The 15,176-nt window shown below is 40.9% G+C and overlaps 1 protein-coding gene across 3 annotated transcripts in view; it reads right to left on the bottom strand.

The window, feature by feature from the left end:
* MATN2 (matrilin 2) overlaps positions 1–15,176 on the bottom strand; it is a 206,736-nt gene that overhangs the window by 49,079 nt on the left and 142,481 nt on the right. For all 3 annotated transcript variants that reach the window (XM_027849872.1, XM_027849873.1, XM_027849874.1), the window contains 2 exons: positions 14,759–14,881; positions 992–1,114 (listed from right to left, as the gene is read on the bottom strand). In XM_027849872.1, coding sequence (XP_027705673.1) covers positions 992–1,114; positions 14,759–14,881 — 246 coding nt within the window. The remainder of the gene's footprint in view (positions 1–991; positions 1,115–14,758; positions 14,882–15,176) is intronic.

Genomic DNA, 15,176 nt, shown 5'->3' with positions numbered 1-15,176 from the left:
TTTAATACTAATAAGACAATTGTGTATCTAGAGGGTCCAGTAATGCTACTACTGAATGAAAACCATCTTAAGGCTGATAGTTGTCTTCAGGTGTTTGAAGGGCAGTTACATGGCAAGGGGACCAAACTTCTGCTTAGCCCATGGGGGCAAAACTAGGAGCAGTAGGTGGAAGGAAAGCACAGAGAGGCAGATCAGGCTCAATTTAATTGGGGGCGGGGAGAACCGTCCCAAACCTAATGAGAATTACTCATTTCTCACCTGGCTGCATTTCTCTAAGACTTCTCCACCATGGCTCAGGAAACTCATTATTGGGAAAAATCTCATCCTCCTGCAAAGGCAGATCCCATCTGCCTTTACACTGCACCTTATCACTATCCCTGCCTTTGACTGGAAGGAGAGGGGCATGAACTCCCAAACCTCCATTTTAAGGAGGAACCTCAGATTAGAAATCTCCTCATTTCTCATCTGGCCTCACTACTCTTCTCCACTACACCCCTGACTCTGGTACCTTACCCTCTTCACTCTTTTCCTCCCCCAGCTTTTCAGCTTCATTTTACGTGTTGTCTACCCACAATAGATTGTAAGCTCTTTGAGTGCTGGGACGTTCCATTTTTGTATTTGCATCCTCAAACTTATCATGGTGCCTGAAGCATAGTCAGAGCTTAATAAATATTTATTGACTATTTATTGATCATCGATTTATCTAAAAGGAAAAATAGACAGCTTTAGGAAGTAGTGAGTTCCCCCGTCAGTGGAATTCTTTGGTTTTGTCTCTGTATCCCCAGAGCTTGGATCACAGCAGGCACTTCAGAAATGATGTGACTGACTGATCTGCCTATAACTGAGTATGGTGTCTGTGCTGCCCTTCACAAAAACAAGCCTGTTTGGCTATCATCTCTGAAGTTTTGGGGAGAGAATTCCCCTTTGGTCCTCTCATGCCCCAACCCCAGCAGTGTGGGATGATCCATGTCAGTTTGGGCCAAATACTCACTTCTGCAAGTCTTCCCATTAGGGTTCAGGGTGTACCCAGGATGACACCGGCAGTAGTAGCCGTCTTCTGCATTCGCACACTCATGCTCACAGCCATGTTTTCCCAGAGCACAGTAGTTGATTCCTGAAGGGAGCAAGATAAAAAAAGGTAGAGGTGGATTCCCTGGTTCCTAGAGAAAAATGATGGGGGTCCTGAAGCAGCTCCTGAAACACAGATGACAGTGGGATGGAAGGAGCAGATGAGAACACTGTTCTGGGGTGGGGGGATGGGTCAGATGCGTTCCAGTCTTAGCTCAGCAGGAAGTGGACAAGCCATACAGAGGTAACACTCAAGTCATAAGACTTGGTTTCAGATCTCCTCTGTCCTTAATTAGGCAGCTACGTAGAAGAGCGGATAGAGTGAAGGAGGGCCTTAGTTTTTGAATCCTACTTCAGATACTTCCTACCTGTGGAACCCTGGGCAAGTCACTTAACTGCTCTAAGTCTCAGTTTCTTCATCTGTAAAATGGGAATAATAGCACATACAGCCCAGGATTATTGCGAGGATTGAGTGAAGATAATGTAAGTAAAGTGTGTTATAAACATTAAAGTACTATATAAATGTTAGCTATTGTCATGGTTATTATTACTACCTGTGTGACCTTGGGTAACTCACTTAACTTGTCCAGGCCTTAGTTTCCTCATCTGTAAAATGAAGGGGTTAACCTTAATAAGAAAAATTCACATTTATATGGAACTTTGGGTTTTGAAGCACTTTCTTTACAGCAACCTAGAGAGGTAGGTAGTCTAAGTCATATTTTACATTTTATAGATTTTTATTTCTCATTTTACAGATGAGGAAACTGAGGCTCAGAAAGTTTAAGTGATTTGCCTGAGGTCAAACAGCTAGTAATTGTTGGTCCAGAGTTTAAACTCAAGTATCTCCTGGCTCTTGGGGTAACTAGATGGCTCAATGGATACAGCGCTGAGTACAGACACTTGCTAGCCGGTGACCTTGGGCAAGTCACTTAACTTCTATTTACCTTAATCTACTGGAGAAGGAAATGGCAAACCACTCGAGTATCTTTTCCAAGAAAACCCCATGGACAGTACTGGCATGCTACTAGGGTCCATGGGGTCATGAAGAGTGGGGCATGACTGAACAACAATAATTTCCTGACTCCAGGTCTACCATTCTTTCTATTCCACCACAATGCTTGGTGATTCTAAAGTTTATTTTCCCCCCAGCTGGAAAGAATTCCAGGATCCCAAGATTCATGGAAGCATTAAACAATAAGAGTTAGTGGGCTTTTTAAAAAATTTTCATCATTATCAATATTTCCTGAGGATCTTAAATAAGCAGGGTATGACACAGAACACGCAGAAAATATAGTTCCTGCCCTCAGGATGCTTACATGCTAAAATGAAACCAACACGCTAGGCACTGTCTCTTGATCTGTATCTGTGTCCTCTACCATAACTCTTCCCATTGCCTGTTGCCTGTTTGATATCCCTCCCTCCCAATCCAAAACAACCACAAAAACCTGCTGGATGTTGAGAGAAGCCAATCTGTCTCTTCTTTCTGTATAACTTGAACACTGACAGCTGTATATCCTGAATATCAATTAGCTGTCTTGTGTGTATATTAACCAGCTATAAAACATGAACATTAACCAGCCTTTAGAAGGGCTGGGAAAGTTGATGTTTGCAAATGCCATAGGGTCGTAGGAGAAAGGATCAACAATGGCTGATCTTGCCAAACACTGAAAGAGCCATTTATGAGAGTGAGGGAAGCGCATTTACATTGAGCAAGTCCAAAAGCTTAACCATGCTCTAGATGAGCTCACAATTACAGCATCCATCTCAGGAAACTCAAGATGAAATCCAGGCGGCATTTCCATTGGAAATGTCTCTAATGATGCCCCAGGCTACATTACGGTAGCAGACCACCCCTACACCTCTCCTCATTCTCACTTCATTCTTGTTGCACAGGAACAGTTACAGTCTAGCCATTAGACAATTAGCATTTTGTTTCCCTGGTTGAAAAATATTAATACAATATGAACTTCTCTTGTGTATCCATGCACTGGACCATGCACAAAGATAGTTGTGGGGAAGAAAGGAAACAGGCATTTTACTAAACACCTACTGGTACTGTGCTAAGCCATTTATAAATATCTCATTTAATCCTCATGGCAATCCTGGAGGAGTAGGTAGGTGCTATTATTATCTATTTTTCAACTGAGGAAACTGAGACCAACAGAAGTTAAATGACTTGCCCAGGGTTTGTTGTTATTCAGTCATTTTCAGCCGTGTCCAACTCTTTGTGACCCCATTTGGGATTTTCTTGGCAAAGATACTGGAGTGGTTTGGCATTTCTTTCTCCAGCTCATTTTACAGGCGAGGGAACTGAGGCAAATAGGGTTAAGTGACTTACCCAGGGTCACCCAGCTAGTAAGTGTCTGAGGCTGGATTTGAACTCAAGGAGATGAGTCTTCCTGACTCCAGGCCCAGTGCTCTATCCACTGCATCACTTACTTGCCCCTGCCCAGGGTTACAGCTAGTAAATGAGGCTGGATTTGAATTCAGGTCTTCCTGACTCCAGATCCATCTCTCTATCCATTGCACCATCTATCTACCTCTTTGGAGCAGGTGGAAAACTACAGAGAGGTAAGTGAATAATAGCTAACATTTACCTAGTGCTTATTATATTCCAGACATATGATAAGTGCTTTATGATTATTATCTCATTTGATTCTCACAACAACCCTTCGAGGTTGGTACTATTAATATCCCCATTTTACAGAAACTGAGGCAGAGGTTAAGTGACTTGTCCAGGGTCACACAGCTTGTTAGTGGATTTAGGATGAGAATCCAGTCCTCCTACCTCCTTGTCTAGAGTTCTTTTCATCCCTTTATTGTCTGTGTTATAGCTGTCTACTTTTATTTACCCGCCATTGTATAACAAGGGACCCAAACCTGACCTGCAGTATATGTACATGAGCATGATAGTAAATGGGGAGGAGAGAAGGAAAGAGAAAGGAGAGGAAAGCAGAAACGTTGGGAGGAGTAAATGAAATCACATTAGACTTGACAGTTGCAAGATCCGATTTCGAGTCTTAGCTCTTTTAAGTGGCCTTGGGCAAAATGATTTCATATCTCCTAGTTACAGTTTCTCGTCTGTAAATTTTTAAATTTTTGGTCCACACCTGTGATTTCATCAGGGAACTCCCACTGTGGAAGCTCCCTCCACCAGTGCAGACCAGCAACTCAACACACTCTTAGAACAGTCATCTATAGCACTGAGAGATGAAGCAGTTCTCCTATAGTTAATAATAACAATAGCTGCATTTTGATGGTGCTTTTATGTTTGCAAAGGGCTTCATGGTATTATCTCATTTGATCTTCGCAATAACCCCGGGAAGTAAGCACTATTATGATCCCCATTTTACAGATGAGGAAATTGAGGCAGGCAATGATTAAGTGACTTGCCCAGGGTCACAGAGCTAGTAAGTATTTGAGGCTGGACTGAATTCAGGTCTTCCCTACTCTAGATCAGAACCTCTATTATTATTGTTGTTGTTATTAACTGTGTAGTTAATATATGTCAGAGGCAGGTCTTAAACTCCAAGATGCCCCTCTCACCTGTAATATGGGGAAAATAATACTCATATTAGTTACCATGCATGATCAAATGAGGCCATGTATATAAATGATACCAGGTATATAAGCAAGACCAGAAACATAGGTGTTGCAGTGGTTAGACTGTTGGATCAGGAGTCAAGAACATCCGAGTGAAAATTCTGACTCAAACACTTATAAGCTGTGTAATCCTAGACAAGTCTTCACCTTTCTCAGCCTCAGTTTCTTCATCTGTAAAATGGGGATAATAATAGTACCTACCTCCCAGGGTTGTTGTGGGGATCAAACAATATAATATATATAAAATAAATGCATGCTGATATTTTGTAGTCATAAAGTGCTACTTGAATGGTAGTTATTAAAGATCATAATCGAGTTCTCTGTCTACACTTTGAATTGATTTAGTGTTTTTATTTCTAAAATGCTTTCAGATCTATTATCTCATTTTTACCTCACAACACAGGTGGGGAGGAGACATGGGAGATGATTGAGTTGTGGTTAGTCAAAGGCAGATTTGTTAATCCCCTCAGAGCAAAGAAGTTGTTATTCAGTCACGTCCAGCTCTTTGTGACTCCATTTAAAGTTTTCTTGGCAGAGATATTGGAGTGGTTTGCCATTTCCTTCTCCAGCTCATTTTACAAATGAGGAAAAACTGAGGCAAAAAAGGATAAAGTGACTTGCCTAGGGTCACACAGCTAATGTCTGAGGTCAGATTTGAATACAGGTCTTTCTGACTCCAGGCCCAGAGCTCTATCCACTGCCCCAATAAAGAAGTACCTAATGATAACTGACGTTTATATAGCTGGTTGTATATATTATCTCATTTGAGCCTCCCAATAATTCTGAGAGGTAGTGGTACAGTTTTTTAAAAAAAAAATTCCCATTTTACAACTGAGAGAACTGAGGCTCAATGGTGTGCCTGTAATCGCACAGTTAGTTAGTCAGTATCAGAGGTGGGAAGTGAACCTACTTCAAGGTTCAAAGCTCTCTTCACTGCACCATGCTGCCCATAGAGAGAAGGATGGATAATATGGGCTCCCCAACAGCTTTCACAAGGCATAGGGAAGGGGAGAAACCCCAAGCAGGGAAAGACGAAGATGTTCTTCTTGAGTGTCTTGAAGCACAATTTCAAACAATGGTTTTGACCATAGGGATGTGCTGAGACCAGCTGGAACTGGGGAGAGCCAGTTGTTAAATTGTCAGAAATTGGCAAAGGATAAAGCAGAATATGATTTATTGTTGTGCTGATTATTTGAAGTGATGAAGACAATGTTAAATATGCAGATTAAACGTAAAAGTGTATTAAGCACATTTTTGGGGGGGTGGAGCGGGGAAGGGGAGAGCTAGCTGTTAAACATTTCTCAGGTGATTCCTAGTTGTGAGCTGAGTTCCTCAGAGACACCAGCTCTGGCAGTCTAGCCTCAATTTCCTTATCTATAAAATGGGGGAAGGGAGTTGGACTAGAGGGGAATTCTTTTTGGTCCTAGATCTCTGATCTTATGCCTTGTGGGAGATCAATTACAGACCTAGTGTGCCATGAACACGGTGGTAATATAATAATTAAGCTTTCCCCTCCCTTCCTGTTCCAAACGGCTGAGAAACTTCACCTCCTTGCCTTCTTTGCAGAGGTGGAAGTCTATGGGTGTGGGTTACCTTTCCTGAACTGCTTTTTATTTTTTCTTCTCTTTCTTTTTGACTTTTCCTAACAAAGGATGGCTTCCTGAGTAAAGCAGAAGAGAGAGATATATTCGAAATGTTGCTGTTATTCCGTATTTTCAGTCGTACCTGACTCTTCCTAACCTGTTTTGGAATTTTCTTGGCAAAGATACTGGAGTGGTTTGCCATTTCCTTCTCCAGCTCATTTTACAGATGAGGAAACTGAGGCAAACAGGCTTAAGTGACCTGCCTAGAGTCACACAACTAATAAATGTCTGAAAGTCATATTTGCCTGACTCCAGGCCCAGCATTCCATCCACTGGGCCATCTAGCTGCCCATTCAGAAATGAGGGTGATATGCAAACAAAAGATAGCAATTTTCAAAGATGATTATAATGCTTTCAGGAATGTTCCTCTAGACCAATTCTATTTCTTGTCACCAACTTTAGGGCTCTGAAAACAGTGGAATGTGGAATCCTTCAGGACTAACTCAGTTTTGGAGTACCCCAAAATGGGATCATAACAAATATAGATGTTATTTCTACTCCCGAGGCAAGACAGATCTCTAAAGGTTCTTTTGACTTTAATGGTTTTATGTTCAAGTGTTATGCTTCAGTCTTCCTTATGGCATTCCCTGGTAGCATTCTGGGAGCATTAAACACACACAAAATTGAATGGAGTATTCTCCCAGCAAAATCCTGGAGCAAACAAGACCAAGAGGGAATCTCTTTCTACCATTCGCTGAGTCTCTTTCCCACTCCACTCCTGGTTTGGGGTTAGCTTCGCCTTCCTGGGCTCGTGACTGAAGGCACAGGATGGCTTTCCTGATGCTCATTTAGCTTCAGTAAGAGCAATCCAACATACATATATTCAGCATGGGCAAGAGGTAAAGAGCAAGCTATAGTCACCTGGGCACTGGCCTTACTCCTTATAAAACCTTGTGTTAGACTCCCTGGCCATTGGAATGGCTTAGAGAAGCAGCTGGTTCTGCGTTTTTTATTTTTTATTTCTTTGAACGTCTTTTTACGAACACAGATCAATACTTGTTCTGCAAATTATATTCTTAGAGAGTTGGCTGAGGCTCTGTATAGTTATGTGACTGGCCCAGGGCCACACAGCTAGTGTGTGTCAGAGGAAGGATATGAACCCAGGTCTTTTTGGCTTTCTGTCCCCTCTGACAAGCTGCCTCTCACCCACAGCTGTTAGGTGTGTTCGAATTCCTTGACTATTTCAAGAGTGAAAATATGTTCTTTGGGTGTTGGTGATCCAAGCATATTTGGCACAGTGTCAATGGGATCCAGGCTTGGGAGTGTTTGTGAGAGAGCATGAAGTGTTTTTTGAGGGAGAGAAGTAGAAGAGGGATGTGGGAGAGGGAGTGGGAGGATATACATAAGGTTAGTGAGAGTGAGTGTGGAAGGAGAATGAGAGGCAGCTGGTGTAGCCATCCATGCTTGGAGGGCTCCTTGAGTTGGGGCCATGCGCTTGGATTTGTGGAAGGACAGAAGGAGTGGCTGCTGGGGTTGGTAGAGGATGGTGTACTCTACTCTTCTGGAACTTGGAGCCCTGGGTGCCCCTGGGGTCCAGTGCTCTCCCATGCAGTGATAGAAACATTTTGAGGCAATTGAGGTATAGTGAACCAAACAGCAGAGTTGGAGTTAGGAGGAAGAAAACAAGCATTTATTAAGCGCTTACTATATGCCAGGCACTATGCTAAGCACTTTATGAACATTATCTCATTTGATCCTCAGTACAACCCCAGGAGGTAAGGTGCTATTATTATCCTCATTTTACAGTTGAGGAAACTGAGGCACACAAAGGTTAAGTGACTTGCTCAGGATCACATGGGTAGTAAATATCCAAGGCAAGATTTGAACATAGGTATTCTTAACTCCATGCTCAGTATTCCATCTACTGGGTTATTCAGCTGCCTCTAGATGGGCAAACTCAGGAGGATCTGAGTTGAAATTGCATGTCAGGTACTTACTAGCTGTGCAACCCTGGGTAAGTCTCAGTCATTTTCCAGCACTTAGCACTGCATCTGGCACACAATAGGCATATAATAAATGTTTACTGATTAATTGATTGATTGTTGGGAGGATCAAATGTTGTAAAGTGCTTTGCAAACCCTAAAGTAACACATAAATGGTAGCTTTTACTAGCAAAGATGAGAGAGCCCTGGCAAATGTACATTTCTGACCTCTCCTTCACACCCCCTCCAGTGGTCTTGAATGGGAAAAAAAGAACATTTGGAGAGAAACCCACATTTTTGGAATCAGACTATGAATGTGGGTGTGGAGGGCTGGGGAGGTGAGTATTGACTTGGGAAAGTCACAACTCCAAACCTCAGTTTTCCCATATTTAAAATGGGGAATGATAACTCTTGTATTACCTAGCTCACAGAGTTGTCATGAGAATTAAATGAGGCAACATGTAAAAAATGTAAGTTATTATTATTATTAATCATAATCTCTGCCCTCAGTGAATATGGAGTCTGGCAAAGGGGACAAGACAGACACACATAAAAAAATAATACTGACCAGGCGGTGGATGAGAAGTGCCAAGTGATAAGGATAGACAAGCTTTGGGGAGTTGGACCCCATTTCATGTGAGGCACAGAACAGCTGTTACTTATCACTCATTCAAAGTGAACCCCAATCAGTCCTACTGAAGTCAACAGTCTTGCAGGGCTGAAGGATAAGTGGTATACGTGGGAGGCCGGCTTTCTGATGAGTCAGGCCACCGGTCTCCAGCTCTGAAGGCAGCCCAAGCCTGGCTTTCATGTTTTTCATCAGGACTCTGGTGATTTATGCTTTGAAATTATGATAACAATGCTGCATAGCATGAGTTATAAAGGAAACTCAGGAAAGAAGGGGAGAAAAAGTAGGGTACCTCATGAACTCTCCATTAACAGGCTTCAGGTTGTGAAAAAAAATCACAAACTGAATGAACCTTGTGAATTCAATCTAAGAAAAAAGTAATCTTATCCACAGTACAACAAAAAGGACCCCTGGAAATTAAAAAGAAATATTTTGTGTAGGTTGGATGAAAACCCATATTCCTCTCCCTCATTGATTAGAAATGATCTTTGCTTTAGAAAGAAATGTTGTTTTGGGCTGGGAGATGGGGTGGAGGAGTTCAGTTCATATGGAGGAAGCTGGAAGATAGGACCAGCCTCTTCAACTAGGCAAAAAAGCATATATATGTCCCTCCAAGAGCAGTGTACTGTATTGTTCATCTTAAAAAAATTAATTATAATCAAACATTTATTTTTTCTTCCACCTATTCTCCTGCACTGAATAAAAAAAAAGAAAAGAAAAAAAAAACCTTTGTAACACCTATGCATAGTCAAACAAAGACAAATCACCACATCGGCTGTGTCTAAAAATATGTATCTCATTATGCATGTTTAGTCCATCCCTCTTTGTCAGGACAGTGGGTAGTGTCTATCTGGAATCATGATTGGTCATTGTGTTGATCAGGGCTCTTAAATTTTTCAAAATGGTTCATTTTTACGTAGTGTCATTATTGTATAAATTGCTCACCTGGTCCTTCTCATTTCACTCTGCATCTATTCATCCGGAGCCATCTCCAGTTATCCTGATCTATATTTTGCCACTGGACTCAGATGGCTCTGGAGGAGAGAGTGAGGCTGGTGACTTTGCACAGCCCTCCCTCACTTAAACCAATTCATTTGCAAGTCATGGCATCATCTTCCTGATGTCATGGTCTCTTTGATAATGAAGGGCAAAACAGCAATCAAGTCATATAAGATTTAGGAAGACCTGACTGCCAGACTAAGGAGACACTTCAGTATCTTTGCCAAGAAAACCCCACGGACAGTATTCTGTAGTCCATGGGGTCACAAAGAGTCAGACATGACTGAAAGACTGAACAATACCAAACTGCCAGACTCAGACATTTGCTAACTATGTGACTGTGGGCAAGTCACTTAATCTTTGACTTCCTCAGTTTCCTCATCTGTAAAATGGGTATATTTTAAAATTTATTTTAAACCTACCTCCCAGGGTTGTTGTAAGGATCAAATGAGGTAATATTTGTAAAGTGATTAGCACATATTGTTATTCAGTTGTTTCAGTCAAGTTCAATTTTTCGTGACCCCACTTGGTGTTTTCTTGGCAAAGATACTGAAATGATTTGCCATTTCCTTCTCCAGTTTATTTTACAGATGAGGAAACTGAGGCAAACAGGGTTAAGTGACTTGCCCAGGGTCACCCAGCTAGAAAGTGTCTGAGGTTGGATTTGAACTCAGAAAGAGGAGTCTTCCTGATTCCAAGTCCAGCGCCCTATCCACTGTGAAACCTAGCTGGCCTTTGTAAGGCTACACTTGGACTTTGTAACTGAGCCCACAAGTTGATGAGGACATTGAGAGAGTCAGAGAGAAAGAGAAAAAGACAGAGAAACAGAGACAGAGAGAGAGTAATACATGTGTTTTGAACTGCACTGGCTGAAGCTGAGTATCAGGAAAGCCATCCTTACCCTTTGGTCATGTAGCCTGGGAGAACAAGGCCTGCCCCAAACTAGGAGACTTAGCTGCCACAGAATTACACATACAAATGGGCTTGACCAAAGATGACGGGCATATCCGAAAGACTCCAGAATTCAAATAATACGCTACAGTTCAACCTAATTTCTAAAAGTTCTTGACAGTCTTTCTTCTAAAAACCTGTCTAGAGTAGGGGTTCTTAATCTCTTTTGTGTCATAACCTCTTTGGCAATCTGCAGAAACCTATGGACCCATCCTCAGGATAAAATTTTTAAATGTACCAATAAAATTCATAGGAATACTAAGGAAACCAATTACATATTAAAATGAAGATGTCATGATTTTCCTATTCAAGTTCATCAACTCCCTGAAATCTACATAGGGATTCCTTGGGATTATGTGAAACTCCTGAGAGAAGCCTACAGTGAGGCCCCATCTACTCCATCCAGGTAACTAAGCATTACCAGGGCCAGCCCTCCACAGATGTGGAAAGGAAAAAATGACATCACACTGATCCTCTGCTTCAAGGTTTACAAAGTGCTTTTCTCACAACCAACTGAGTGAGGTAGGCAATGGAAGGCTCATTAACCCCATTTCACTGATGAGAGAAATGACAATCAGAAAGCTTAGGTGATCTGCCCATGATCACAGAGCTAGTGAATGTGAAACTTGGCACTGGAATCTGGGCATGGAATGCAAACCCAGAACTCTTTCTATCACCCTTCCACTGCCCTGCCCATGTTCTGTTGCCTCAGGTAGCAAAAATTTGGATAAGGAGGCAAGATGCTAGAGAGTGGGGGTGGATCAGGATGCTATACTCCAGGGGAAAAAAAAAACCTATTTTACTTGGATGAAAAGTGGGACACCAGATTAGAGAGGATGCTAAGATAAGTACAGTGAATTCATGTTGAGTTTGGAGTACTTTGGAGGTATGTTACATTATTCTGTGGGCAGATATACACATCATCTTTGGTTAAGCCCTTCACTTTGTCGGTCTTCGGCAGATAAGTTGCTTCTTCTTCTTCTTCTTCTTCTTCTTCTTCTTCTTCTTCTTCTTCTCTCTCTCTCTGTCTCTGTCTCTCTCTCTCTCTCTCTCCTTTCTCTCCTCTCTCTCTTCTCTTTTCCTCCCCCTTGTCTCTCATCTTGAAGCCCAGGTTACAGTAACAAAATTGCCCTATTTGTGTACCCTTCTGATTTTCTCTCTGTTCTCTTCTGTGTATACTTTATTGACATTCTTTCCTTCCTTCCTTCCCTTTTTTCCTTCTTTCATTTGGTGCCTCTATCACCACCCACTAACTTATCCCACCCCTATAGAAGCCTTTCCTTGTAAAAAACAAAAACAAAAACAAAAAACCAGAGTGAAAACAAATCAACATATTAGCTAGATCTCAAAAAACCTTATAGTATGAAATGTATTCTTTATGGTTTGTTTCTGCTTCGTTTAGAAAGTAATACACAATGAAGCCTTTGGGGAACACAATCTCTATTTGTTCATACAGATATACCCCCTCGAATATAAATTCATTGGAGTACAATATAGACTTGGACAATGTCCATAATGGATTTTAGAGGCCAAATCCTCTTATTTTGCAGATGAGGAACTGAGGCCCAGAGAGATTAAGCATTTTACTCAAGTTCACATAGGCAATAAGTACCAGAACTTGCATTAACCAGAGTCCTCTTAATCTAAAGCCAACATGCCTACAACTGTAACATATTTTCTCAGTTAAGGGGTCAATGGATAGAATGCTGGGTCTGGAGTCAGGAAGGTCTGAGTTCAAATCCAGCTAAGACACTTACTAGATGTGTGACCTTTAATGCTCTGCTCTGATACCTCAGGATACAGAGCTGACCCTGGATTCTCAAAGGCCATGTTCTTAGAGTGCAAGGTTTAGCAGATTGTGTAAGGCTGGAAAAAGGTTTGAGGAAAAGTCATTAGACTTTTATTATGTGTTTGTCTTGGACAGCCAGCCTAGCTTAATGCGTAGAGGCTCTTTCTGCAGAAATGAACTTTTTTTGGGCCATTAACAACTCATAAAACCACTTACTTTAAATTTACCCTTTATATATCTTGTATATACATAATTGTTTACATTTTAGAATGTGAGCTTCTTGAGGGCAGGGTATGTGTGTTTGCCTTTCTTTGTATCTCCAGCCTGGCACATAACTAAATGCTTAATAAATGCTTGTTGACTTGACTTTACAAAAGTACCAGACGGGTTGTGATCTGACTTAAGGAGTGCTCACACTGACAAAAATCACAGATTTCCTAAGTATTGAAGTGAGCTTTAACACCCACAAATAAGTCACCTATGGGTGACTTCTGGGTGCGGTTAAACACACACATCCATGGAAAAAGTTGTGGGCAGCATAAAAAAGAGGCCAAGCAGTAAAATCTGACTCTTTAGCATTTCTGTGCATGTGTGCTCTAGTGGAAATTATTCCATTTAATTGTTTTTACATCCTGTAGGAATGAAATTAAAATTTTGATGTAATGTTTGATTATGTCCAAGCACTGTTACCATATTGTGTTATCTTCTTCCGTAAGGCATGGTATTTCATATTTAATTTTAAAATGAGACTATGTAACCATCTGCTAATGTGGTATAACTCTGCAACATTCATTAAAACAAATGTATAGGTTAGAATGTGCATAAGCAATATGTGACTCTTCACTGGAAAAATATATTAGATTTAATACAATTAAATCTAAATATATAAAATCCAAATTATAGATCCAAACCTAAAGCATAATAATATACATATATAATTAATACCAAATTATGTAATACTGAATTACAAAATTAAATTTTGCTGACACATAGAGCAACTAGGTGGCACAATGGATAAAGTACTGGGCTTGGAATCAGTAAGACTCATCTTCATGAGTTCCAATCTGGTCTCAGACACTAGCTGTGTGACCAGAGGCAAATCACTTAACCCTGTTTGCCTCAGTTCCTTATCCGTAAAATGAGCTAGAGAAGGAAATAGCAAATCACTCTAGTATCTTTGCCAAGAAAACTCCCAAATGGGGTCACAAAGAGTCGGACATTACTGAAAAGACTCAGAAAAATAGAAGGCATAGCATTAAATTTTGGAAAACACTGATGCCCACTGTGACTCACCTTGTTATGGGCACTAGCGGCACTTATAGGGCAGCCTGAATGTCATGGGATCTGGAAGTGAAGGAGAGTGGAGTTGTCCCTCCAAATGAAAGTTGTGGTCATTTCATGTGAATGTTAAAGTTAAGTGATCCTATATCAACCCATCAGGAGAATTCTAGAACTAAAGGTACTTTTTACTGTGATACAGTGGAAATCAGGCTGGACTTGAAATCAGGAATCCTGGTTTCAAATCTTGGTTCCTATAAATACTGGTTGTGTGTTCACAGGCAGATCATGCCATCTTCCTGAGCCTTAGTACACATATCTTTAAAATGTGGATAAAACTACCCGTACAACCTACTTCAAGGGGTTGTTACAAAGAAAGTGCTTTGTAAACCTTAATGCACTGCATAAATGTGAGCTATTACTAGCTGGAGTGGATATGTGGGATGAGTTTGTGGACATTATACGCTTACTGTACATTTTCAAAAATGGCCATCTTTTTAAAAGTGTAAGCATTCAAGTTTTACCTGTGTCATACATTAACTATGTGACCATTGGTTACTTTCTTAACCTCTTGGTGCTCTAAGACTAAGAGGCCCAGAGGAATTCTAATCTGCATTAGTAGAGGGAGTTTACACACTAGGATGTCTCTATGTTGATAAAATCACAGGTTCAGAGCTGCCCCCCAATACAAAAATACAGATAGACTAAATGAGTGAATGGTGTTGATAAAACTATAACCCATATATCAGGCAAAAGTTTGGGGTGGGTGTATATAAAGATGTTTTATCAAGTTTTCCCCAGAAAATAATAATGAAACTCCAGGATGGTGACATGGAGGAGGTACAGCCGTTCTTGGCTGTCACAATGAGGGACTTACTCCTGCATGTTTTCTTATCTGGGTTCAGGTTAAATCCTTTCAGGCAACGACAGGAATAAGAATCCTCTGTATTAACACATTCATGCTGGCAACCGTGGTTAAGGGAAGCACAATAGTCCAACTCTGATAAAAAAAAAAAAACAAAAGAAACAATGACTTTGACTTAGGAAAACCAAATGATACCCAGCAATAACTCTTTCCTTGTTTTACAGGAAAAATTCCAAGATGGTAATATTTTGGGTGTTTATTCCTCCTCTCTTCCTTCTCCCTTCTTTTTTTGAGAATTAAATAATGAGCAAACGTCTATTAAGCAGCTGTTAGGTAACAGGAACATTCTGTTATTTGTTTCTCCTTACCAGATCTAACCTGGGCTCTCTGTGATCCCTCCTCCCTATGCCTCTTCCTGCACCCATATCTG

The sequence above is a fragment of the Vombatus ursinus genome, unplaced genomic scaffold (genome assembly GCF_900497805.2).
Source record: "Vombatus ursinus unplaced genomic scaffold, bare-nosed wombat genome assembly UNPS02008961.1, whole genome shotgun sequence".
Classification (NCBI taxonomy): Eukaryota; Metazoa; Chordata; class Mammalia; order Diprotodontia; family Vombatidae; genus Vombatus; species Vombatus ursinus.
The sequence above is the reverse complement of the archived record's forward strand: the minus strand, read 5'-3'. Positions and strand labels throughout refer to the sequence as shown.